Genomic DNA, 26,274 nt, shown 5'->3' on the forward strand with positions numbered 1-26,274 from the left:
TTGTGAATGCATTGTTGATTGTTGAAAAAGCCCATCTGGTTTACTAATGTCCTTGGGGGAAGGAGACTGCTCTCCTTAACTGATCTGGCCTAGATGTGACTCAATCCACACCAATGTAGTTGACTCTTAACAGCCCTCTGGGCAAACAATGCTCGTGTGGCTAGTGACACCCTCATCCTGTGATTAATTGAAAGTAGATACATCCCAGAAAAGTAGACAGATTCTGAGAGGGATAAACCAACCATGGCTAACTGGGGAAAGTAAGGAGATAGTCAAGTTGAAAAAAAAACCATATGGAGGTAAAAGTCAGTGATAGCCTTGAAGACTGGGATAAATTCAGAATTCATCAAAGGAGATCTAAAAAGCTAATAGAAACTAAAATGAGGGTAAACCAGTGAGGAATATAAGAAAGCTTCTTTAATTACACAAAAAGGAAGAGAGAAATCAAAGTGAACATAAGCCCCTCAGAAAATGAATCTGGGGAGATGGTCATGGGGCAGTATAGTGGTTCAGTGGTTAGCATGCTGCCTCACAGCACAGGGACCTGGGTTTGATTCCACCGTTGGGCGACTGTCTCTTTGGAGTTTGCTCATTCTCCTGAGTCTGTGTGGGTTTCCTTCGGGTACTCTGGTTCCCCCCCACAGTACGAAGATGTTCAGGTTAGGTGCATTGGCCATGCTAAATTGTCCATAGTGAATAGGTTAGATGGATTAGCCATGGGGAATGCAGGGTTGCAGGGACAGGGATGGGGGGTGGGTCTGGGAGGGATGCTCTTTAGAGGGTCAGCGTGGACTTGATGGGCAGAATGGCCTGCTTCCTTACTATAGGAATTCTATGAAGCAAGGAAAAGCAAGAGTTAAACAGATATTTTGCAACAGTCTTTACAGTGGAAGATACTTTGACTGTCCCATTAAGGCTAAAGAATATGACGGAGGAATTAAGTACCATCACTGGAAAATTAGTATTAGATACACTGATGAGCCTAAAGGCCGATAAGTTCCCTAGCCCTGATGTGTTGCATCCTAAAAGAGGTATCTATAGAGATAGTGGATGCATTGGTTGTAATTTTCCAAAAACACTTCGATTTTGGAGAAGTACCAGAGGGTTGGAAAACTGCCAATGTGTCACCCCTATTCAAAGAACGAGGGAGGCAAAAAGCAGGAAGCTACAGGCTGATGAGCCTAACGTCTGTTGTTGGAGAAGTATTGGAATCAATTATCAAGGAAGTAATAGCAGAACACTTAGAAAATCACAATTTAACCACACAGAGTCAGCATGGCTTCATGAAAGGAAAATTGTGTCTGACTAATTTATTAGAGCTTTTCAAGGAAATTTCAACCAAAGTGGATAGAGGAGAATTAAAATGTGTTGTGTTTGGACTTCCAGAAGGCATTTGACAAAGTACCTTGCAAAAGGTTAAGTCAGAAGAGAAGCGCCTATGGTGCTGGATGTAGTATATTGACAAGGATTGGAGAATGGGTAGAAAACAATGAGTGGGGATAAGGGGTTCTTTTTCAGAGTGGCAACCTGTGAACAGTGGGGTTCCACAGGGATCAGTGCTGGGACACAGCTGTTTACAATATACATTAATGAGTTGGAGGAAGAAAGTGAAAAGACTGTTGCCAGATTTGCAGATGACTCAATAATTGGTGGAAAGACAGGTTGTAGAGGGATGCACACAGTTTGCAGAGAAAGGTTGATCTGTTAAGTAAGTGAGCAAAAAAGTTGGCACATGGAGTTTAATGTGGGAAAATATGAGGTTATTCACTTTGGAAAGGAGAACAAAAGGACAGAATCTTTAAATGATGAAAAGCTGTAACATAAAGGGATTTGGGAGTAACTTGTGCATGCACACAGGTGCAGCAGATAATCAAAAAGACTAGTGGAATGTTCACCCTTATTTCAAAGGTGTTGCATTATAAAATTAGGGACATATTGGTACAATTGTACCATGTGTTGGAGAGGTCACATTTGGAGCACTGTGAACAGTTTTGGTCCTCTAAGGAAAGATATCAGGTCACTAGGATGATCCTTGATATGGGGGAATAGTCTTATGAACAAAGGTTAATCAGGTTGGGATTCCACTCACTGGAGTATAGAAGAATGAGAGGTGATCTTATTGAAACATACAGGATTCTTAAGGGGCTTGACAAGGTAAATGTTGAGAGGGTATTTCCCCTCATGTGAGATTCGAGGACCAGAGGGCATAGTCTCGGAATTAAGGGGTGCCAATTTAAGAGGGAGATAAGGAGGAATTTCTTCTGAGGGTTGAGAGTCTTTGAAACTCCTTGCAATAGAGAGCTATGGGGGCCAAGTCCTTGTGTATATTTAAGGCTGAGATAGATAGATAGATTCTTGATCAGTTGAGGAATCAAAGGTTATGGGGATAAGATAGCAAAGTGGAAGTGAGGAGTGTTGGATCAGGCATGATCCTATTGGATGGTGAGGCCGAACAGCCGCCTTTTGTTCATGTTTCTTATGGACCTTATGGGAACCTTCATTTAATTATTCATTTTTACCCCAATATTATGTTTCTATATGTTGCTGTTTTCATACTCAGGATGAAAATAAGATGGAACAGAAAATATTTCAAATTGCAATGATCTGTCGGTTCTGTTGGCAACTACCACCTACAGAATACCAGTGCAAAGAAACTACCAAATGCAAGACAGTGCAGTGCCCACGCGAATATTTTATTTCGAACTGCACAGCTCTGGACCATGTGCATTGTCTTGGTAAGTAACCTTTTATAGACAGTTGGTGTTATGAGTGTATTTCAGAAAGACATACAGTATTTACAAATGAAAACTGTTAGTTTCCATGGTTTATTCATAGAACATAGAACAGTACAGCACAGTACAGGCCCCTCGGCCCATGATGTTGTGCCGAACTTTTACCCTAATCCTAAGGTCTATCTAACCTCCACCCCTACCTTATACTATCATCCATATGCGTATCTAATAGCCGCTTAAATGCCCCTAATGAGGCCGATTCCACTACCCTCTCCGGCAATGCATTCCACGCCCCGACCACTCTCTGAGTAAAGAACCTACCTCTGATGTCTCCCCTATATCTACCTCCACTCACTTTAAAACTCTGCCCCCTCGTAATAGCTACCTCCACCCTAGGAAAAAGTCTCTGGCTGTCTACTCTATCTATACCTCTGATCATTTTGTACACCTCTATCAAGTCACCTCTCATCCTTCGTCGTTCTAAAGAGAAAAGCCCTAGCTCTCTCAATCTTTCCTCGTAAGACCTTCCCTCCATTCCAGGCAACATCCTGGTAAATCTCCTCTGCACCTTTTTCAATGCTTCCACATCTTTCCTGTAATGAGGTGACCAGAACTGGACACAATACTCCAGATGTGACCGAACCAGGGTTTTGTATAGCTGGAGCATAACTTCACGGCTCTTGAACTCAATCCCTCTATTAATGAAAGCTAACACACCATACGCCTTCTTAACAACTCTATCCACCTGGGTGGCAGCTTTCAGGGAACTGTGGACATGAACCCCAAGATCCCTCTGCTCCTCCACAATGCCAAGAATCTTTCCATTAACCCTGTATTCTGCTTTCAAGTTTGTCCTTCCAAAATGAATCACCTCACACTTTTCAGGGTTAAACTCCATCTGCCACTTCTCAGCCCAGCTCTGCATCCTATCAATGTCCCTTTGTAACCTAGAACAGCCCTCCGCACTGTCTACAACTCGACCCACCTTCGTATCGTCCGTGAACTTACTAATCCACCCTTCCACTCCTTCATCCAAATCATTGACAAAAATCACAAATAGAAGAGGACCCAGAACAGATCCTTGTAGTACACCACTTATGACTGAGTACCATGTTGAATATTTTCCGTCCACTACCACCCTTTGTCTTCTAAGGGTCAGCCAATTCTGAATCCAATCTGTCACATTTCCCCCTATCCCGTGCCTCCTTACCTTCTGCATGAGCCTACCATGGGGCGCCTTATCAAACGCCTTACTTAAGTCCACGTATACCACATCCACTGCTCTACCTTTATCCACGTGTTTGGTCACCTCTTCAAAGAATTCAGCAAGGTTTGTGAGGCATGATCTACCCCTCACGAATCAAATTGTGCCTTTCCAAGTGATCATAAATCCTATCTCTCAGAGCCCTTTCCAAAAATTTGCCCACCACTGACGTAAGACTAACTGGTCTGTAATTTCCGAGGTTATCCCTATTCCCTTTTTTGAACAAGGGAATGACGTTTCCAGCACTATACCCGTGGACAGTGAGGATGAAAAGATTATTGCCAAAGGCCCTGCAATCTCGTCCCTCGCTTCCCATAGAATCCTTGGATAAATCCCATCAGGCCCGGGGGACTTATCTATCTTCAAGTTCCTCAAAATTCCTAGTACATCTTCTTTACTAACATCGACCTCCTCTAGCCTACCAGCCTGTTTCACACTGTCCTCCTCTACAACTAGGTCCCTCTCAGTTGTGAATACTGAAGAAAAGCATTCATTAAGGACCTCTTCTATCTCTTTAGGCTCTGTGCACAAATTCCCTTTACAATCCTTGCCCGGCCGTACCCTTTCTTTGGTCATTCTCTTATTCCTCACATACGTGTAAAAAGCCTTGGAGTTTTCCTTGATTCTATTTGCCAAGGTTTTCTCATGCCCCCTTATAGCTCTCCTAAGCCCTTTCTTCAGCTCCTTCCTGGATAACTTGTATCCCTCTAGAGCCTTTTCCGTTCCTTGGTTCCTAAACCTTACATAAGCATCCTTCTTCCTCTTAACCAGTTGTTCGACGTCTCTTGAGAACCAAGGCTCCCTCACTCGACTGCATCTTTCCTGCCTGCTAGGGACAAACATATCGAGCACACGCAGTATGCCTTCCTTAAACAATCTCCACATCTCAATACTGCTCTTCCCTGACAGCATCTGTTCCCATTTTATGTTATCCAGTTCTTGCCTAACAGAATCGTAATTACCCTTCCCCCAATTATAAACCTTACCCTGCTGTATGTACCTATCCTTTTCCATGACTATTGTAAAAGTAACAGAGTTATTTATCGCTACCGGTCGCTATTCACTGGAATAATGCGATAGAAACAGTCTAAAATAACTTGCGTTGATGCACGTGGATCGTTAAAATATTAAGACAAATACAGAAAATAAGTTTAAAAATAGCATGTAGACTTTTATGTCTAGGAAGTCAGAATACAAAATTATGCTTGCAGCAAAACGTATCTCTAGTTTGCTCAATCCACTGATTTCCCCTAGCTATCATCACCGATTCTAAACTTAGCAGTGCTGTTCATTAAGGTCAATTAATTCAACAGAGACTTGTCTGCTTAGTTCAGTGCAAAAAAAAAAGCAAAGAACTGTGGATACTGAAAGTCAGAAATTGCTGTAAAAACTCATCAGGTCTGGCAGCATCTGTGGAGAGAAAGCAGAGTTAATGTTTCAGGTCCAGTGACTCTTCTTCAGAACTGATTGTAGCAAGGAAAATATTGGTATATATGCTAGAGAAGGGGTGGGAGGAGGGGGAACAAGTAAACAATAGATGGAGATGGAGCCCAGATACAGAGGAAAAACAGTTGGGTACACAAAGGAATGGCTAAAAGTCAGCCTGGGAGAATGAATAGCTGCTAATGGGGACTATTAGTGGCTGTCAATGAGTTGTTTGTGGTAGCAGTCCATGTAGTGCAGGACCTGGTGTGTGAGGGTTGGGTAAGGAGATGGGAGAAGGTGCTCGGGCCCTGAAATTATCGAACTTGATATTGAGTCCAGAGGTTGCAGAATGCCTAAGTGTAAAATAAGGTGTAGCTCTTTCAGCTTGTTCAGAGCTTTGCTGGAACACTCTAGCAAGCCCAAGACAGAGATGTTGGCTAGGGAACACAGTGGCATGTTGAAATGGCAATAGAAGCTCAGGGTCAACAAAACATATGTGTTCTGCAAAGTGGTTGCCCAGTCTGCACATCATCTCCTCAATGTAGAGGAGACCACATTGTGAGCAGCGAATACAGTTGACTAGGTTGAGTGAAGTGCGGATAAATCGCTTGGATACTGAGGAGGGAGGAAGTAAACGGGCAGGTATTACACCTTCTGCGATGGCATAGGAGGATGCTGTGGGAGGGTATTGGGAGTGGAGGAGGAGTGGACCAGGGTGTCCCAGAGGAAATGGCCCCTGCAGAAGGTTGGCAAGGGAGGGGAGAGGAATATGTGTCAGGAGGTGGCGGAAATGGCAGCTAATGATCCTTTGGTTGTGGATGCAGGTGGAATGGTAGGTGAAGACAAGGGGGACCTTTTCGTTATTCTGGGAGGGAAGAGAAGGGAGTGAGGGCTGAAGTGCGGGAGATGGGTTGGACATGGCTGATGGCCCTGTCTACCACAGTGTTGAGGAAGAAGGTGATAATTTTGGAGGCACCCTTCTTGAAATTGGCAACATCGGACCAGATGTGACAAAAGACAGAGAACTTGGGAGAATGGAGTGGAGTCTTTACAGGAAGCAAGGTTTGAGGATGTATGGTTGAGTTAACTATGGGAGTTGGTGAGTTTGGTGGCCAGACTATCCCTAGAAATGAAAACAGATATAAAGGAAAGGAAGAGAGGAGTCAGAGATGGACCAGGTGAAGGTGAGAGCGGGAGTGAGAAATTGGAAGTGAAATTGAAGTTTTCCAATTCCAGATGAGAGAGGGAAGCAGCATCGATGAATTCATTGATATACTGGAGAAAGAGTTGTGGGTGGGGGCCAGAGTAGGACTTGAACAATGAATGTGCCTCGTATCCCGCAAAAAGCCAGGCATAGCTCGGCCCATTTGAAACCCATGGCTACCCTTTTGACCTGAAGAAAGTGGGAGGAGTTAAAGGAGAAGTTGCTCAAAGTGAGGATGAGCGAAGGACAGTGGTGGTGGATGGGGATGGTTCAGGCCTTTTCTCCAGGAAGAAGCGGAGAGTCCTGATGTCCACCCTCCATCAGGGTAGTATGTGAAGAGGTTGCACATACATGCTGAAGAGGAATTGGCTGGAGCCTGCATCTGGAAATTCTGAAACTGATGTAAAGCAGATATAAATGGAAAGGGACTGGACAAAAGGCTTGCTGTAGTACTGCAGCAAAGTGCAGTGCAAGCTGGAAGATCACCACTTCACTCTCTGCTTGGGAACTCTGCAACCTTTTGGACTCAATGTCAATTTCAATAATTTTAGGGCCTGAGCACCTTCTCTTAACTTACACTAGGCCCTGTCACCACACAGACTACTACCACAAATAACTAATTGTCAGCCACTAACAGCATTAGCAGCTAATCATTCTCCCAGGCTGACCTTCACCCATTCCTTTGTCAGCCCAAGTTTTTTTCTCTCTATGTGGGCTCTATCTCCACCTATTACTTATTCTTTTCCCCCAACCCCTTCTCAAGCATATATACTAACTTTTTCCTAACTACAATCAGTTCTGAAGAATGATCATGGGACCCCATTAACTCTGCTTTCGCTCCACAGGTGTTGCCAGACCTGCTGCGTTTTTCCAGCAATTTCTGATTTGTTGGTTTAGTTGTCTGTGATATACACATATTTACTAGAACTGATAGCTGCCATGTACAGGCTTTGTACAAGTGGACGGTGCCAGTACATTTGTGTGACTGTTATTCCACAATATATTTTTGTTTAACTTTTTTCAAGTTTTAAGCACACCTTTGTGAATGATCCCTCAACCATACAGATAAGTTGAGAGAAATTGAAAAAAACTCTAATTCTCAGATTTAAATGATTTTCTACATTATCCCACAGGAAATCGTACGTTTCAAAAGAAGATGTTTTGCAATTGGACAGGGGGTTACAAGTGGTCAACTGCATTAGCTCTGAGGTGAGAGCATGTACTGATATGTGTTTTTTGTTTTGGCTGAAACTCCTGTCTGAAGACTTGTTCTTAAGCTTTTGTGTGTTCTTGTTGAATGCTGACAGGCAGTTGAGTGATGTTCATCACCCACAATGGTACCACAAAAACACATGCCTTTAATTGAATGATAATGCCCTGTACTTACCTACAGCTTATAGACAGTTTCATTTCCACTAAGAAGTATTTATCCATCAGTATGATCCAATCTGCTCTGTTCTTCCACCTCATTTTCCATCCGTAGTGGTTACAGGGGACAAATAATGGGTATTAAGGCTTATTTCCAGGTGGAGCCGTTCATTCTGGTTGTTGAGCTTCGTATATTTCCTGAGTGTTGTGGGTGTTGTGGTGCAGTGATAATATCCCAACTTCTGGACCAGAAGATTTGAGTTCAAGTCCTACCTGCCCTGGAGGTGTATCATTGCGTGGTGAACAGATTGATTTAAAATAAATATTCGCTGAGTCTAGTGCTAACCATATAGTGGTTATTTCTGGGATTAGTGCAGATTTCTGTAATAGAAATCATTGCATTCGTATCATTTATTGCATTTCATCAGTTCCAGTCTTTCCATAGGATTTTTCAAGATCCAGAAAGGATTCAGAAATTCTGAAGTGAATTCATAAGGGTAGCTTCCAAATCTGTCCTAACATTGATTTGAATTATTGTTGATCTAATTCCTAACTCCGACTACTGACCTCAGTTCTATGACCCATTGGATACTTGCTGATCAAAAATCTATGAATTTAACTTTGTTACATTTTCAATTGACCTCAACAGCTTTTTAGGCAGAGTTGCAGTCTTACAGTGCCATATGTGTGAAGAAGTCTTCCAGGCATGATTGTTGAATTGCTGTTCTCTTATTATGTTTTCCTTCCTTGTTCTAGGCTCTCCCACTGGAGAGGAGAGTTTCTTTTTATTTAAACTGTCAAATCGTTCAATTATCTGAAACATGTTATTTATTCTTTCATGGAATGTGGGCTTCACTGGCTTAGGCCAGCATTTATTGCCCATCCCTAATTTCTTAATTATAATTGTCTTTTTCAACCACTGCAGTCCACAGAGTGTAGGTATACTCACAATCCTGTTAAGGGAGTTCCAGGATATTGACTGAGTGACAGTATAAAAATGGTGACTGTAGTTCCAATTTAGAATGAAATGCTTAGATGGAAGCTTGCAGTTGGTGATGTTCCTATGAATTTGCTGCCATTCTGGCGGTGGAAGGTGCTGTTTAAAGGAGCTTTGATGAATTGTTGCAGTGCACTGTTTGCTTTGACCTTCTCAGTGTTGTTGAAGCTGCCGTCATCCAGGCAACTCCCAATTTTATGCCTTGTAGTTGGTGGACAGACTTTGGGGAATCAGAAAATGAAATACTTGTAACAGAACTTTCTGCCTCTAACTCTTCTCTTGCCACAATAGTTATATTTGCTGAATTTATTGTTTTTCTGATCCAGAACCTGAGTGTCTGAACACTGTGCAGTCATGAGCGAATATCCCTACTTCTGACCTTTCTCATAGGGGAAAGCTCATTAATGAAGCAGCTGAAGATGGTTGGATCTGAGACCCTACCTTGAGGCATTCCTGCAAAGATCTCTTGAGACTGAGATGATTAACCACCAACAACCATGACTATCTTAGATTGTTGATGACCCCTTCCATTATTTTGCTGATGATGGAGAGTAGACCGGGGTCTTAATTGGTTGGATTGGATTTGTCCTGGTTTTTGTGACAGGACATGTGTGGGTAATGTTCTACATTGTCAGGTAATGCCAGTGTTGTAGAATTACTGAAACAGCTTTGCTACAGCTGGGCAAGTTCCGGAGAATGTCTTCATGAAAAATGTTGGAATATTGATGACTGGATACTGACAGTGAGTAAGGGACTCTAAATCTCCATTTAAAGAAACTTTTGTTGTTTATATTTAATATTTAACTGAAATGCTGGTTCAATTCTAAATTTCCAATACTAATGCAGTGTTTTACAAAGTCTCCACTTTAAGAGCAGTTGAAGTTAATTAAGGAAACTAGTTGAAACTGTTTTCTTCTGTTACTGGGGTCAACTAATTCTTTTTCAGAAATATATAAAGACATGCATCTCAGTGTGACTTAGCACTAAGTATGGCTTTGAACAGAGTGCTGGGGAATTGTGTATGGAGGGGAAGGAGATTCTGTTTTGCTTGTGCTTTTTTGTTTCCCAACTTTGTCATACTCTAGATATTGGCTCTTACTCCCCTTCAGGGGAACAAACCATCTCTTTATTATAGATACGAGTGGTAAGGTTAATAAAGTATATAAAAAAGGAAATTTAAATAGTGGAACAAAATATTTAGGTAATTAATTGAAATGCATTAGGGTGGCAGGTGTCATGGTTACAGAATATGGGAGCTCCTGGATGTCTGTGTGATCCAGAGCAAATGTGTGCATTAAATGTTTGCGATTGAAGAAGCTTTGGCTCATGGCTCATGGCTCATGAGTCATTGAGCTGCAGGCTGAGCTGTTGTCACTAACTGTCAGGGTAGGAATAGTTACCTGGATGATTTGTACCAGGAGGCAGTTGCTCCCTTTAGGATAGGTTCTGATTTGATCAGTAGTTGAGAATTGGCAAATGTGGCTGCCAGAGGGCAGACCTCAAGCCTTTGCCATTGGTCAGTAGCTTAAAGGTTCTTTCAGCTTGCTTGGATGTGTGAGAGCTTCAGGGTAGATATTTCCCAGGGTAGGGGAGTCCAAAACTGGAGTCCATTGCTTTCAGGTGAGAGGGGTAAGATTTGAAAGGGACCTGAGGGGCAGCATTTTCACGTAGAGGGTGGTGCGTGTATTGAATGAGCTGCCAGAGGAAGTGGTGGAGGCAGATACGATTATAACATTTTAAAAGGCATCTGGATGGGTACACGAACAGGAAGGGTTTAGAGGAATATGGGCCAGAGGGGACTAGATCAGTTTAGGGTATCTGGTCGGCATGGAAGAGTTGGACCAAAGGGTCCGTTTACATGCTGTGTAACTATGACTCAATGAGTTAACCGACCATGGCATTGTGGTACAGAAGGTCATTCAAAGGGTAAAGTGAAAAGGAATTTGGTAGTAATAGTAGGGGATGGACAATAGTAGCCTAGATGAGGAATTTACGGAATGTTTTTGAAGTTTTCTTAGAGCAGAACACTTTATGGAATCAACCAGAGAATAGGTTAGATTAGATTTGATGTTGTGTATAGTGACAAGATTAATTAATGACCTCAAGTAAAGTAATCGGGGAGAAGAGTGTGTTGAAGACTAGTATTTTGAGACTTAAATAAGAGCAACTATGTGGGCATGAAAGCTGAGCTGGATGAAGTGAACCTGGATACTAATTTAAGAAAGAGCAGCATAGTAGGGAAGGCATTAGTATTGATCATGACGGAGGTTATAGCTGGGCACTTGCAAAAATTCAAGGTAACTATGAAGAGTCAGTATGGTTTTGTGAAAGCAAAATCATATTTTAACCAATTTATTGGAGCTCTTTGAAGAAAGAACATACACTGTGGCTAAGTGTAAGCTTGTTGATGTTCTATACTTGGATTTGATAAGGTACCTCATTGAAAGGTTATTGCACAAAGTAGAAGCTTGTGTTGTAGAGGCCTGGATAGGATATTGGCTGGCAGAAAATAGAGAGTAGACATAAATGGGCCATTTTTCTGATTGGCAGGATGTAAAAAGTGAAATCCTGCAAGTGTCTGTGCTGGTGCTTCAATTGTATAAATTTCAATCAAGTTTTTTGAGGAGGTGACAAAAGTGATTGAGGGGAAAGCGGTTGATGTTGTCTACATGGACTTTAGTAAAGCCTTTGACAAGGTCCCTCATGGCAGACTGGTACAAAAGATTAGGTCACGTGTTATCAGGGGTAGGCTGGCAAGATGGATACAGAACTGGCTTAGTCATAGGAGACAGAGCGTAGCGGTGGAAGGATGCATTTTGGAACAGAGAGCTGTGACTACTCGTGTTCCACAGGGATCAGTGCAGGGACATCTGTTCATGATCCACATAAATGATTTGGAGGAAACAGTAGCTGGCCTAATTAGTAAGTTTGTGGTCAATGCAAAGATTGGAGGAGTTATGGATAGTGAGGAGGCTTGTCAGAGGATGCAGCAAGATGTAGATCAGTTGGAAGCACGGGTAGAAAAATGGCAGATGGAGTTTAATCCAGCCAAATGTGAAGTGATGCATTTTGGTATGTCAGGTACAGGTGGAAATTGTACAGTGAATGGCAGAACCCGTAGGAGTATTGATATGCAGAGGAATCTGGTTGTGCAGGTCCTTAGATTACTGAAGGTGGCAACACCGGTAGATAAGGTAATAAAAAAGGCTTATGGCATGCTTACCTTTATCAAAAGGGGCACTGACTATAAGGATAGACAAATAATGCTGCAGCTTTATAGAGCTTTAGTTAGGCCACACTTGGAATATTGAGTACAGTTCTGGTCACCACTCTACCAGAAGGATGTGGATGCTTTGGACAGGGTACAGAAAAGGTTTACCAGGATATTGCCTGGTATGGGGGATTCTAACTATGAAGAAAGGTTGGCTAGACTCAGTTTGTTTTCACTAATGCAGGAGGTTGAGGGGCGACCCAGTAGAAGTTTGTAAGATTGGGAATGGCATGGATAGAGTGGAAAGTATGAGGCTTTTGCCCAGGGTGGAGGGGTCAATTACTAGTGGACACAGGCTCAAGGTGCGAGGGGGGTCGTGGTATGGGAGGGGGGAGTTAAAAAGAGATGTGCGAGGCACGTTTTTCACACAAAGGATGGTGAATGCCTGGAACGCATTGCAGTGGAGGTAGTGGAAGCCGCACAATAGCAGCATTCAAGAAACACCTGGATGAATACACGAATAGGAAGGACATAGAGGGATGCGGATCCTTTAGTGAAGTCAGTTTTAGTATGGAAGGGCAAAATGTGGAGGCGCAGGCTTGGAGGGCCGAAGGGCCTGTTCCTGTGCTGTATTGTTCTTTTACAATTTATGTCAATAACTTAGATGTTGGAACAAAGATATAACTAAGTTTAGAGATAAAGATCAGTAGGAAAGTACATCAAAGAGGATGTGAGGTTAAAGACTAATAAAGATGCGTTGTATGAATGTGAGGCTAAGTCAAACATTGTATGATTTCAAGAAGGAGTTGTATGTAACACTTTGGGCTAAAGGGATCAAAGGATATGGGGAAAAAGTAGGACTGGGCTAGTTGAAAAATCAGCTATGGTTATAATGAATGGCTGAGTAGGCTTGAAGGGCCAAATGGCCTATTCCTGCTCCTATTTTCTATGTTTCTATATCTGTAATTTTGAGTGGAATTTAAAGGTGATTACATTTAATGCTAAAACTGCATAGCACACACCCACAGCCATGCAGTCCCAGTGCTTGCGGCACCACTTCCAGCAATGCTGTGGAAGTTGTGTAATGTTTATTTCATGTAGTATCCTGCTGCCCTGAAGATCTATTTTAAAGCTGTTGTTCCACATATTGCTTGCCATCACACTCACTGGCCCACTCCCTTTGCAAAATGGTGAGCCAGGCACTGGCCAGCAACACAGCTGATGTGGCCAGCAGCAACGGATATGTTTGGGGGGGAAAAAAGTAGCCAAGGGAATGGCCTGCAGGACAGTGGGGAGCAGCAACAAGAACAGGCACATCACTTCTGGTTCTGCAACTGGTGCGCTACTTGATGGCATGACACCAACTTTGTTCAAATGCATTACAGGAGATACACCATTACAAGGTAACAAATTGATGTCTCAAAAGATTGTTGGGTTAAATGGAGTTAGTTCACTTGCCCCTACAGTTACAGACATAAAATTTACCAAACAAAAAAAATTTCAGTAAATGACCACAGATTTAAAGGTTGAGAAAGGGAAAAAGAAAACTACAATTAGAATAAAAAGATTGCTTTACTCCCAGCAAATAAATGTTTTAACAACATGTCACTAGAATGCTCAATAATGAAACCAACTGGCGAAATAATTGCCTGAAGTGATCAGCCATTGTTATTAAACTGACAGGCACACCTTACTACGATCTGACTTTTAAAAGCACAGTAGCCAATTATATTCTACATTCTTCATTTAAACCAAAGATTTTGAAGCTGCCCAGAAAGCTGTTCATCTTTCTTTTGTTTTCACCAGTAAGGCCCTTACAGTCAGTATTCCAGAAGAAGTATTTGAATTTTATGGGAGATAAGCTCCATCTTATTTAAATTGTCCTGTCTTCCCATGGCACACTTTTCATAAATTCAAATATCATTGCCTCTCACTTGACTCTTTTGATTGCTGCTGTTTTTCTTGATGGCACTTTTCATAGTTTCACAGTTGAACAGGTTTGTTTTAGGCTGAAATTTGCACACAAGATTTGGTTTTCAGTCCAGCTTGGTTTGTTGCAGATCACGACCGGTAACATTGTCAGGCTTTTTGCCTTAAATTTGTTTAAAGTATTTTTTAAACCTATAAAACGGTTATGTTTCTACGCATGGAAAGCAAAAAATACTGGAAATACACAGGAGCATTTGTGGAGAGACAAGAAGTATTGTTCTGTAAAAGTTCACTGACATGAAAAAATAAACTTTAGAATTTTCTATCCGCAGATGCTCTCTGGCGGAACAACTTGGTTCTTTTTGCAGAATTTAGGGTACTGGTAGGTGGTAAAGATAGTTTTATGGAACTGTGTTTTAGTTAAAATTTATGTTGATACTGAGTTCCTTTTGTATTTTTCAGTATTCTAAAATTCTGTATGTTGGACAAGCCATCATTTGCCTTTGCTACAGTTATGTTCCTTTGGTTTGATAACTTGATCATGTGAGGGTTAGATTTTGTTTTTATTGAAGTGTAAAACTTTGTGAGAATTGACAGACCAATATGATCCTTTGTGAGGTATGGTCTGTCCCTGCAAATTAGTTGGAACCGAGACAGCAAGTTTTGGGAAGTATTAAACTGCTGAATGAACCTGACTCTGCTCACCCAAGTCCTTTTGTGTTTATTCTGAAAGTTAGCAGAAAGTGATTAATAGCAGGAACTCCAGCTGTTTTTTTTTTTTTTGCAGAGTCCAGAAATGTTAACACCAGAACACAGGCCACTTGCGCTTTCTCTGCTGAGATTTGGCACCTTCCTGTGAAGAGAGATTGAGCAAACTGGGCCTATATTCTCAAGAGTTTTGAAATGACAGGCGAATTCATTGAGACTTAGATCTTTAAAGGGCTATACAGGATAATGCATGTTGAGGAATATTCAATTAGGGGATGTGAGATGAGAATTTCTTTATTCAGAGGGATTGTGAACCTTTGGAATTCTGTACAAGCTCAATATTCCGGTATGTTCAAGGTAAACATTGATAGATTTCTGATTACCAATGGTGTACAGGGTTGTTGGGGAATGGATAAACGTGTTCAATCAGCCATGATCGTATTGAATGGTGAAGCTAAATGGCTTACTCCTGTACCTGTGTTCTTGAGCTCAAGTGGAAATCTTCAGTAAAAATGCTTTCATTGATTTTCCTTTGGATGAATTAATGAGTTTTCTTGCCTGTGCACTGAGAACTAGAAAAACAAAAGCGCGAGGATCACTTTGCTCATGGACTAACATTTCCTGCTTGCTTAATGACAGTTCTAATTTGATTTCAGCATCACATTGGGAGGGTTCGGAGCTGACCGCTTCTATTTGGGCCAATGGAAAGAAGGTCTTGGCAAACTCTTCAGCTTTGGAGGGCTTGGAATATGGACCTTGATTGATGTACTGCTGATTGGGATTGGGTACGTTGGGCCTGCAGATGGCTCTCTATACATCTGATCTACACAAGAAGCTTCATCCTGTGATGGCCCTGAACTCAATAAGTGACGGCACCATGTTGAATTATGGAATAGCTGTTGCATCAAGTATTTGTACTGTATCATTTTTGCCTTTCTTTGCCAAGGTGAGGATTTACAGACAATTCAACAAGAATAAGACCTGTTGCTTTTAGGTTTTGCAGGCTAGCAGTGGCTATAATGATCATTGATATGATCAATGAAGGAATCCTTGAGATCCTGCTGTGGTTTGTTGCTTTTTCTGATTATTCCCTTGATTCATGCTGGTTTTGATTGAGTCCCTTCTGTGGAGGGCTGCAGATAATTTATTAGGGCATGGATTGAATGGTTTCCTGAAAAACTTATTAAAAGTAACAGGTGTCAAAGTGGAATTTGACAAAATATGGCATAATCTGAATTATAAATAATGGTGAAAAACTTTTAAAAAAATGCTAATAAAGTACTAAACAACTTGAGTGAAATGTTAATGTATAAATGAATGGTTTTAAGTGGGGTGGTTAAACATGCTGGACTGCAAATTATGATATGGGCTTGTTAGCCTAGCAAACTGGGGATATTGGGTGTTTTGAGATTGTGACATGACAGCATCATTTGGATTAGCTGGAGGATTAGGGTTGATTGTCTGCTTCCATTGCAATTCAGTGTGCATTTTATGTAGCCTGCAGGCTTAGTACGAGTTCGAGTTTTAGAACTCGAACATCTTTTAAATCACTATCCTTTGGGAGTCATTTAGTAAATGCTTGCTTTCAAACATGCAATTCTGATAACCACAATACTGACTCAATGGTTAATAACTTTTAGGTAAGGTGCTTGAGTCAATTCAGACCACAGGTACACTAATCATGGCATACTCATCTTTTTCCCCCCAATTGGATCTCTTGCTCTTAAACAAAATCTAAGACTTTCCAATTTAAGTTTTTCCAATAATTACTTCTATAGGAGGTAGGTCAAACCTCTCAACTCTTGTTCCTTGGTTATTAAAAGTGAAAATTGGGACTGAATGCAAGTTAAGCTTTTCACTGCACTATCAATAGATGAAGGAAGATATTAAGTCTGCTAAAGCTTCACTGTTCTAATTTTGATTCCTGATTTACCATACTTGCATATGCACCTTTTATTTCAGTGCAAGCTTTAGTTTTTGATAATGTTAACAAGCATAAGTAAATAGTAACTGCTACCACTAGAAACTCAGGTAGAACCCCTTGGCTTAAAGTAGTGAGAAACAATACCATGGAATTCAAACAAGATTGGAGTACTGGTAAGGGGATGAGGGGGAAAAAAAAAAAAAGTTTTCACAACAAATTAAATAGGCATAAAATAAACTGCTTAATCTACTTTTATTTGTAACAGTAATACAATCTTGATTTGTCCAAATGTGACTGCCAATGCATACTTTTCCATACTTATTAATTCCAAGTACAGCTCAGATTTTACAACAACCAGCAGGAAACTTACTTTCTCATGTCAGGTTAGCCAACTTATTGGTGGCTGTTTTAATTTGTGCTGTAAGCCACAGTGTATAATACTTTTTCCCCCCCTCTAGTGTTTCATCTCAAAATTAGGAAGCTGCCGCTTTTCCTTCAGAACAAAAGCTTTCAAGTTTTTTTTTTTTAAAAAAAAAGGTAGATTACTTTCCCAAAATACAGGCAAATAATGTCATTGCAGTTTACCACTGCAGAAGTTACAAAAAACTTAAACACTTAGAAAATTGCTTCACTTTGATCCCATTTTTTGGTATAAACTTTTCCATTAGTCACATACATAATCTCAGTTATTCTAAAAAAGGATAGGAAGATATATATTATAAGGAACAGAAACAAAACAGCACATCAGATTACAAGTGGCTTATTCCTTTCAGCATGAGTTTGGAATCCTTTTGTACCATCTGGCCCTCTAGGCAAACGCATTACTCCTCGTGGTAGTCCACCTGCATTATGTGTTTTTTGGGAAAGCATAGGGCTGTCTACAGGGCTGTTCTCATATGATAATGCATGTGCTTGCTTTCTTCTCTGTACCCATGGACTGCCTGATGGTGTATTGCTACTGTCAGATGAATAGTCAGTCCACTTACTTCCAATTTCAGAAGTTGTAATACTGAGTTTTGCATCTCCAGCAAGTGTGGATTTACAGGGAATGGTGTTTTTACGGTGTATTGAAGGACTTGAACGTGGACTATTCCATGGACTAGATCGAGGTGAAGTATTAGGGCTCAGGTGATTTTGATACAAGTTAGGGCTCAGCTGATTATTGGGTTTAAGCTTGCGGCTCAGCATGGGTGATGCAGGGTTGCTTTCAGCTTCAGATGAGCTGTATGCAGAGGAATCTTCACCCATGTACTGCAGCTCCTCAACTCGCTTATTGGCAGATTTGCTTTTTGACACATTCTTATAAAGATCTTCAGGTTCTTTGGTCTTCTCTCTGACACCTTTCTTCTTTGGTGGTTTCATCCCTATCAGCACCACTTTCATGCCCTCATCAGTTTTTCCAAGTGTCTCGTGTGCTTTGATTGCAGATTCAACATCTTCAAACTCTATAATTACACACTCTTTCACACCCAACTGGGAATACCGATTACTTAATCTCTTCACATCTGCAGGAAGTTCCTTTCCAGGTTTTAGAACTCGAACAGAAGAAATTGTACCAAACAAGCCAAATACTTTTAATATGTGCTCTATTAACTTCTCTTGTAATCCTCCATTTTCAGACTTGTGATTTTGGTTTAAGAATTGAAATTCTGGACACACATGTAAATCATATATCAACAGCATCCGACTGGGAAGGTTTTCACTAGGAAACACTGGAACAGCAGTCTTCCTTCTCACCTTTCTTCCTTCTTCATTCAGTTCTAGTAGCTCCGAGTGCTTCAAAGCAAAGGCAGTGGTTTGCCAATCACGAGTGAGATGCTTCACCTGGAAAAGGTGAAAGTTTAGTGGGATGTGGCAAGGCTAAAATTTACTATCAATTACTGACTCCACTGCAGCAAGAATTGCAGCTTTACAAGGATAGAGAAACCAATTTCAAAATTGTGGTTTAATTTTAATTGACAATTATTTCAAACTTGTCCAATCAAGAAATAAAGTTCTACATTCCTAAAACATCTGCGTGAATACAGTTATTCACAAGCTGAATTGAATGTCATGTAGACATTTTATGGTGGGGTGGTAAATGAATAGGTATTGTCATGTCAGTGTGAAGTGATGCATTTGGTTGGCAAGGATGGGAGGTAGAGATAAATGTGGAAATATAATCAAAATAGTGAGAGATGGTTGCATATTCTCAAATCATTTAAGAGGGTTAGGATCGTGTCTGACTGGGGACAATGTTTCCACCTTTAAAACATGAATGAAAGTCTCCACCTGATTTAAAAATAAAAATTGACCTAGTATTAAATTGCAGTTTGGAGAAGAGTGTTCCACTCATTGTAAAGTTTTGACTAATTTCATTCATGAATGGCCCATTAATTTGAGACTACACCCTCATTCTAGACTTCGAGCTGAAAGCAGCTTTCCCATCTGTTCCTCAACTACACCTTCATTTTGTAATTTCTAGCAGAAATTGTACTTTAAAATATCTAACAAAATGCTGGTTAAACTCAGGTCTGACAGCAGCTGTTGAAAGACGGTTAAGAATTTGAAAGCATCAGAAAGGTCTGAAGAGCTATACCATATTTGAAACATTCATTGTTTCTCTCTCTGCAGACACTGCCAGACTTACCAAGTTTATCTAGCATTTTCTGTTTATATTTCAGATCTCCAGCACCCATTGTATGTTGATTTTATATAATTTTTACATTAACCCTTGGGGCCTAGGTAACTTGGTCACTTACACACCACTCACTCCAAGGCCCTCTTTCCAAAGATGTGATCCAAGTGGACTGCAGCAGTTTAAGGAGGTAGCTCACACCACCTTCAAGGACAACTTAGGGCAGACAATAAATACTGGTCAGCCAGTGAGATCCAGGTTCCATGAGAGAATAAAAAAGTACTCAGAACTGCAGTTGTGGCCTCAGGGTTCTGTATGCCAAATTAAATTCTATCCCTTTATTATTCTATTCTTAGCAAAGTCCAGTGCTGCATTATTCTTTGAACATTTCTGTTCCTGTTCTTCACCGTGACATTTTTGTTATTACCAAGATCCTCACTGTTTCTGGCTCTAAGTAGAAACAACCCCTTTCAATGTAGAAAGTGAATTGCCTCCCATTTCTCTACATTTTGAATTGTTGAACTGAAAATGAAATTATTGTATTAACATGTTTGTAACATTAGGCTTTCAACTGTTGAGCATATGATGGTGCTTACATCATAGACAGATTTTCCAGATTTGACAAACTCATTAATACTGTCAGTTGTTTGCTTTTGCAACAGAATAATCTACTTATATTGTAGTTTTCACAACCTGAACATATCAACCTCTTTACACCCATTACTTTAAGCATAATTACTGTTTAATTTCTGTAGTGGAACTCAAACCCAAAACTTACTGACTCAGAAGCAAATATTGGGTACAATTCCAGACAGAATTTAGGATGGCTGTCAAGGCCAAAGGCACTGGGGAAGCTGATATTCAGAGCAGGAAACATTTGGATACCTATTGAGGTATAGATTGAGGGGTTATTAATGAGCAGATAGGAATAAGTGGTTTTCTGTGACAAGTGGAATGATAACCTGAGGATTAGGGAATAATGAAAAATTACTTAAGGGTTTAGATAATCTGGTGTGCACTAGCAGAAAGAGCAGTAGAATCAGATTCCATCAGAACATTCAAAAGGCAATTTGACATGCATATGAAGGGTCAATTTGTATTGTTATGTAAATGCCATCAGGACTGAAGAATCAATTGCAAAATCAGAGCTCCAAACTGTCAGAGGTGTAACCAAAATATTCCCAGTTAAATATCCAGCCTAAAAGCTGTAGCTGCTTCCTGTGTATAATACGTACCACTACAACCTAGAAGGATAGGGCAGCAAGTGTGTGGCAGCACCACTGCCTGCAAGTTCCCCTTGAAGCCACACACCATCCTGACTTGCAACTATATTTATATTCCTTCAGTCAGAGTCAACATCCTGGATTTCCCTCAGACAGTTTTATGGATGCACTTACACCACATGGACTGTAGCAATTCAAGGTGGCACCTTACCACCTTGAGGAATCAGGGATGGGTAACAAATGCTGGCTTATAGCCAGCAATGCTCACATCCTATGATATTTACATTGAATTTATAAAACAATTACAACTAGTTAATTATTCACATTAGAATCTGAAATGTTTCCACTTTGAACTGGAGGAGTTTAGAGACAGGGATGAACAAGAGGGAAAAAAGTGGAGCAATTCAGTAGGAGCATTTTAGAGAGATCCTGTTCTCCCTCCGAAACTTCATGTAAAATGTTTATGCATAGATTTTCAGTGTTGCACATGTCTACTTCATAGTTTGTGTTTTAGAATACTACTGTTGAAAGTTAGAAGTTTTAACTGAGGAGAATAAGAGCATCTGGGTGGAAAACTGATGAGCAATTATGGGGTGAATGCAATTCAAACAAGCTTAGAATTAATTACTTTTAAGATGTAATTTATTTTCCAGATTAACTGAATTCAATCCTCCCACCCTGTGGTGACACCTGAACTAATGTTTCCAGAGCATTAGCCTGAATTACTTGCCTATTAACATTACATTGACCACCATTTCACATTGCTATGCAGAAATTTGTGAAAGGCGTTTCATCAAGACAAACTCACCAGCACCCCATCTTTTTAGGCAGAGTTAATTTAAGTATCCCACAATTTAGACAAGAATAAGAAAATTTGAAGATTTCATACAATCCAAAAGCTTTATTCATACATGAGGGATTAAAATAGTTAAGTGATTTTTTGACCAATACTGACTCAATGGGCTTAAGGGATTTTTTTTTCCTGTGCAGTGGAGCTGATAAGTCTTGAACTGAAAGCTGAAATCTTGAAAGTTTAATTCAACTAATTACATTTGTGCACAGATTCCACTTTAGTCTAAGCTCTGCCATTCAGTATTTATCACCAAAACAAACCACTACTTTGATCTCAAGAAAATTTTTTTCTACTTTACCTCAACCATCCTCCAATATAGAAACATACCTTTTTGAAGGATGTCAGTAGTTTAACACTGACATATCCCATTTTATTTCTTCTCACATGTTTCAGAAGAAATGCATCTTTCTCCAGGTTCTCATCAGAAAGGTAATATTCAATCTGAGCAATTAGTTTTTGTATTAGCTCAGGTTCAGGCGATCTCCAGTCATTGTCCAGCTCATCCTCTGCTCCACTGAACGAGGCACTTGAGAAGGCACACAAGAATAAAAGAAAATAAATAGAAGTAGGCCATTTGGCTCTGAGCCTGCTCTACTATTCAGTATGATCATGGCTGCTTCTACCTCTACTCCACTTTGCTGTCTGTTCATCAAAGCTCAAACTCAACCTCTCAATCAAAAAAAGAATGTCTCAAATATACTCAACAATGGAACACATTCATCCAGTTAAACAAGCATAAAAATAATTCAAAAATTCAGGTCTGGCAGAATCTGTGGAGAGAAAGCAGAGTTAGTGTCTTGGGTCACAGCCCTGCTTTCTCTCCGCAGATGTGCCAAACCAGAGTTTTTCCAGGACTTCACAAGCTTCAAAGTCTCCCCTCCCCCAACCACATCCCAAAACCAGCCCAGCTTGTCCCCACCTCCCTAAGCGGTCCTTTCTCCCACCTATCCCCTCCTCCCACCTCAAGCCCCACCCCCTTGACCTGTCCATCCTCCCTGGACTGACCTATCCCCTCCCTAACTCCTCACCTACGCTCACCTTTACTGGCTCCACCCCCACCTCTTTGACCTGTCTGTCTCCTCTCCACCTCCTTTATCCATCTTCTTTCTGCCACCACCACCCCCACCAATTTATTCAGAATCCCCTTCCCCTCCCCCTCCCCCATTTCTGGAGGGTCTAGGCCCAAAAAGTCAGCTTTCCTGCTCCTCTGGTGCTGCTTGGCCTGTGTTCATCCAGCTCTATACCTTGTTATCTCCTTTTCCAGCAATTTGTTTTTGTTTGATTTCCAACATCTACAGTTCTTTGGATTTCTTATTTAAGATAAAAACAAATTGTTTCACTCAATAGGCAACTTTATAGTTAAGCAGTGATTTAGAGATGCTTCAAAACCACCATTACTTCCAAGCTGTAAACATTCAGGGACAAATTGGCATGTTGACCTCATCCCTACTGTAAATACAAAATTCTTCACTAATGATCAAAGTTACAAATTTAAAGGTACCCACATTTTACCTGACCATTCTCTTATTCAACCCTTTAAAAGGTGTTGATTTTACTATACACTAGTTTCTTAGTACAATTTGTAGCATCAGTTAACATTTTGTTAGCCTTTGCATTTTTGCTGCTTTTCCAATTGCCAAGTTTTTTTTGGAATTTTTTTGGTTTTATATTGGTCTACATCTCCAAGTGATTAACCGCTGGTGCTTTTGTCAAATAGAACTCGTTCAAATCAGCTTTGAGCAACACCAATGATGTCATTTTACCCATGAAAAGATTTGCCTACCTTACTTTTAGTCTTTTTCCAATTCAATTGAAGTGAGCATTATCTAAATTTAAAAGTGAGAACTTGTCCCAATACTGACCCTCGTGGAACACCACTTGTCACCGGCTACAATCATGAGAAAAACCCTTTTATCCCCACTGCCTGCTTTCTGCCAGACAGCCAATCTTCTATCCATGCTAGCACCTTGCATCTAACACCACAGGCCCTTATCTACCCAGCCACCACCTGTGTGGCACCTTGTCAGGCCTTCTTGAAGTCCAGATAGATAACATCCATTGGCTCTCCTTGGTCTAACCCGCTTATTACTGCCTTGAAGAATTCTAGCAGATTTGTCAGGCATGACTTCCCCTTGATGAAACCATGCTGACTTTGCCATTTATTCATTAATACACACACAGTTGCAGGCATATTGTTGCAGACTAGCCTGGGGCCCACAATCCTCTTTCTGATATGCACTGGTCTGCCTCAATAGGAAAGTTAAGCACACCTCCCATTAAAAACCATGCAGCCTTTGCTAACTTTATTTTTTTGTCCTCAATAATATACTTTAGATAAACCAGGAAAAAATTTCAATGATAAAATTATAATGGGTAATAAAGCAGCCGAGAATTGAGGTAGCAATGATTTTACTAATGGGAGATGCGTGCAGACCTCTAGTAAGAATACATTATTTAATTTCTAAACTGCACCTGGAAACCAGGTCTCTGTAATAGCTAGAGATAGTAGGAACTGCAGATGCTGGAGAATCCGAGACAACAAGGTGCAGGGCTGGATGAACACAGCAGGCCAAGCAGCATCATAGGAGCAGAGAGGCTGACGTTTCGGGCCTAGACCCTTCATCAGAAAAGGGGGAGGGGGAGGGGAAGGGGGTTTTGAAATAAATAGGGAGAGAGTGGGAGGCAGATAGAAGAGGGATAGAGGAGAGGATAGGTGGAGAGGAAACAAACAGGTCGAAGAGGCGGGGATGGAGCCAGTAAAGGAGAGTGTAGGTAGGGAGTGTAATAGCTACCATGCTTTAGCCTTCAAGTTGAATTTGCTCTTGTACCTTAACTTCTTCCTCAGTTTTTGCTTATATAGAAGAACACCTTGAACCTAAGTTCCCCAAATGATTTTTGAAGAAGGGTCCTGACCCAAAACATCAACTTTTCTGCTGCTCTGATGCTGCCTGGCCTGCTGTGTTCTTCCAGCTCCACACTTCCACTCTTCCCTATATGATTTCCTGCCACTGCACGGTCCTCCAAGGTCAGAGCGCAAAAGCAGTTTTGGGAACTAGACTTGAATGTGTCTTCATTCCAAGAGAGATTATCTCCTTCGTAGGGAAAATTGCACTCAACCCAAGTTGTTCTCCTTTAACTACATTTCTGAAGAAGGGTCTCAACCCAAAAGGTCAGCTTTCCTGCTCCTGATGCTGCTTGGCCTGCTGTGTTCATCCAGCTCTACACCTTGTTATCTCAGATTCTCCAGCATCAGCAGTTCCTACTATCTCCTTTAACTGCATCTCGGTTTGATCAATTTGTATCTTTTTAGGTTTTCATGTCAAAAGCAATATTTATACAATTGTTTCAAATTATCTATTCCACATTTCCATTTGTGCCTTCATTGTTTGACCATTCTCAATTCAGTTGCCAGACAACTGCCAGTTCCCCCCCCCAACACAGCCCTCCCCTTCTCCAGGTCCCGTCCCGTCCCGTCCCGTCCCCTCCCCACCCCACCCCACCCCTCTCCTCTCCTCTTCTCTAGCAACCCCTCATTCCCTCACCGGGAGTTTTCCCCGCCGCCGAGACTCGGTTCTCCGGGACTAAGCAGCTCTTCCTCGGCCGGCGCCACTTGAATCCGGATGGTGGGGGAAAGACTCACATCCCCGGGACCTGGGAGCTCGGAGACCGGGGACTCAGGTCCCTGCGGCCGGCCCAGTACAACATCTTCCATCAGCGACCGCTCGGGGTGCGCCAGGCTCCGGTGGTCGATAGCGAGCGGACAGGGAGCAGTGTCTCCGAGGCTCGGGCCCGCTGTTGCTGCCGAGGGCGGGCCGTATCCGCCCATAACCTCCCTCCGCCCGCCCCGAGGCGGGGCCCGGGCCCGGACTGAGCCGTTCCATGGACCCCGGGGCCTGGGCTTTGCCCAGAAGATGAAGCCGCCGTGCGACAGCGACTCCCTCTGAGGAGGCGGCAGCAGGAACACGGCCCAGCGCAGGAAGGCGCTCTGCAGGCTGCACATCGGAACACGCAAGACCGCGGCTCTAAGGGCTCGATGGGACTCGCACTGTCTTCTTATGGGGGCTCGGACTCGGAGTCTCCCAATCAGCAACAGAGGGCTACAGGCCGCCTCCCCCCTGGTTATTGGATTCACAGAAACACGCCACAGTTTATTTGTGTGTGCGTGAGCGTTAGTGTTAGTGTCTGGATAGAGAGAGAGGGAGTCAGTGTCCAGAGGGAGAGAGAGAAAGAGAGAGAAGGTCCGTGTCCAGAGAGAGAGTGAGAGCGCCATGGTCACCGATGTGAATGGGAGAGAGATAGAGAAGGTCAGTGTCAAGAGAGGGAGATAGATAGACAGAGAGGATCAGTGTCGAGAGAGAGAGATGGGGAGGGTCAGTGTACACAGAGGGAAGGAGAAGGACTGTGGCAAGGGAAAGAGAAAGAGGTCAGTGTCCAGAGAGGGAGAGAGAGCCATGGCCACTGATGTGAATGGGGGGGGAGGGAGAGAGAGAGAGAGACGGTCAGTATCCAGAGAGGGAGAGAGATAGAGATGGTCAGTGTCCAGAGAGGGAGAGAGAGCCATGGCCGCTGATGTGAATGGGAGAGAGAGATAGAGATGGTCAGTGTCCAAAGAGGGAGAGAGACGGTCAGTGTTCAGAGGGGGGGTGGGGAGTGGAGAGAGAGAGAGACGTTCAGTGTCAAGAGAAGGTCAGTGTCCAGAGAGAGAAAGAGAGAGACAGAAAGTCAATCTCTACAGAAAGAGAGAGACAGAGAGAGGGTCATTGTCTAGAGAGAGAGAGAGAGAGAGAGCAAGAGGGTCATTGTCAAGAGAGAGAGAGAG

General features: G+C 41.9%; 2 protein-coding genes across 2 annotated transcripts in view; one reads left to right on the forward strand and one right to left on the reverse strand.

The window, feature by feature from the left end:
* The window catches only part of tm2d3 (TM2 domain containing 3), a 29,297-nt gene extending 13,165 nt beyond the window's left edge, over positions 1 to 16,132 (forward strand). The window contains exons 4-6 of the mRNA XM_020511643.2: positions 2,561 to 2,735; positions 7,759 to 7,834; positions 15,495 to 16,132. Coding sequence (XP_020367232.1) covers positions 2,561 to 2,735; positions 7,759 to 7,834; positions 15,495 to 15,660 — 417 coding nt within the window. The 3' untranslated portion in view covers positions 15,661 to 16,132. The remainder of the gene's footprint in view (positions 1 to 2,560; positions 2,736 to 7,758; positions 7,835 to 15,494) is intronic.
* Positions 16,133 to 16,995: 863 nt separating this feature from the next.
* larp6a (La ribonucleoprotein 6, translational regulator a) lies at positions 16,996 to 25,861 on the reverse strand. The gene is made up of 3 exons (XM_020511642.2): positions 24,998 to 25,861; positions 21,783 to 21,981; positions 16,996 to 18,586 (listed from the first exon to the last, which is right to left on the reverse strand). The coding sequence occupies exons 1-3, from the start codon at positions 25,723 to 25,725 to the stop codon at positions 17,507 to 17,509; spliced, it is 2,007 nt and encodes a 668-aa protein (XP_020367231.2). The 5' UTR covers positions 25,726 to 25,861; the 3' UTR covers positions 16,996 to 17,506.
* Between the last annotated feature and the right edge of the window lie 413 nt (positions 25,862 to 26,274).

Source organism: Rhincodon typus, chromosome 36 (genome assembly GCF_021869965.1).
Source record: "Rhincodon typus isolate 14 chromosome 36, sRhiTyp1.1, whole genome shotgun sequence".
NCBI lineage: Eukaryota > Metazoa > Chordata > Chondrichthyes > Orectolobiformes > Rhincodontidae > Rhincodon > Rhincodon typus.

What these genes read in the sequence shown, in the direction of transcription:
- larp6a (XM_020511642.2), bottom strand. Translation starts at nt 25,725, where the DNA reads ATGGCGCTCTCACTCTCTCTCTGGACACGGACCTTCTCTCTCTTTCTC. An exon ending in GGCGGCGGGGAAAACTCCCG is followed by an intron (nt 21,982 to 24,997) that starts GTGAGGGAATGA and finishes TGCCTTCTCAAG; the next exon opens with TGCCTCGTTCAGTGGAGCAG. An exon ending in TACTGACATCCTTCAAAAAG is followed by an intron (nt 18,587 to 21,782) that starts GTATGTTTCTAT and finishes CACCTTTTCCAG; the next exon opens with GTGAAGCATCTCACTCGTGA.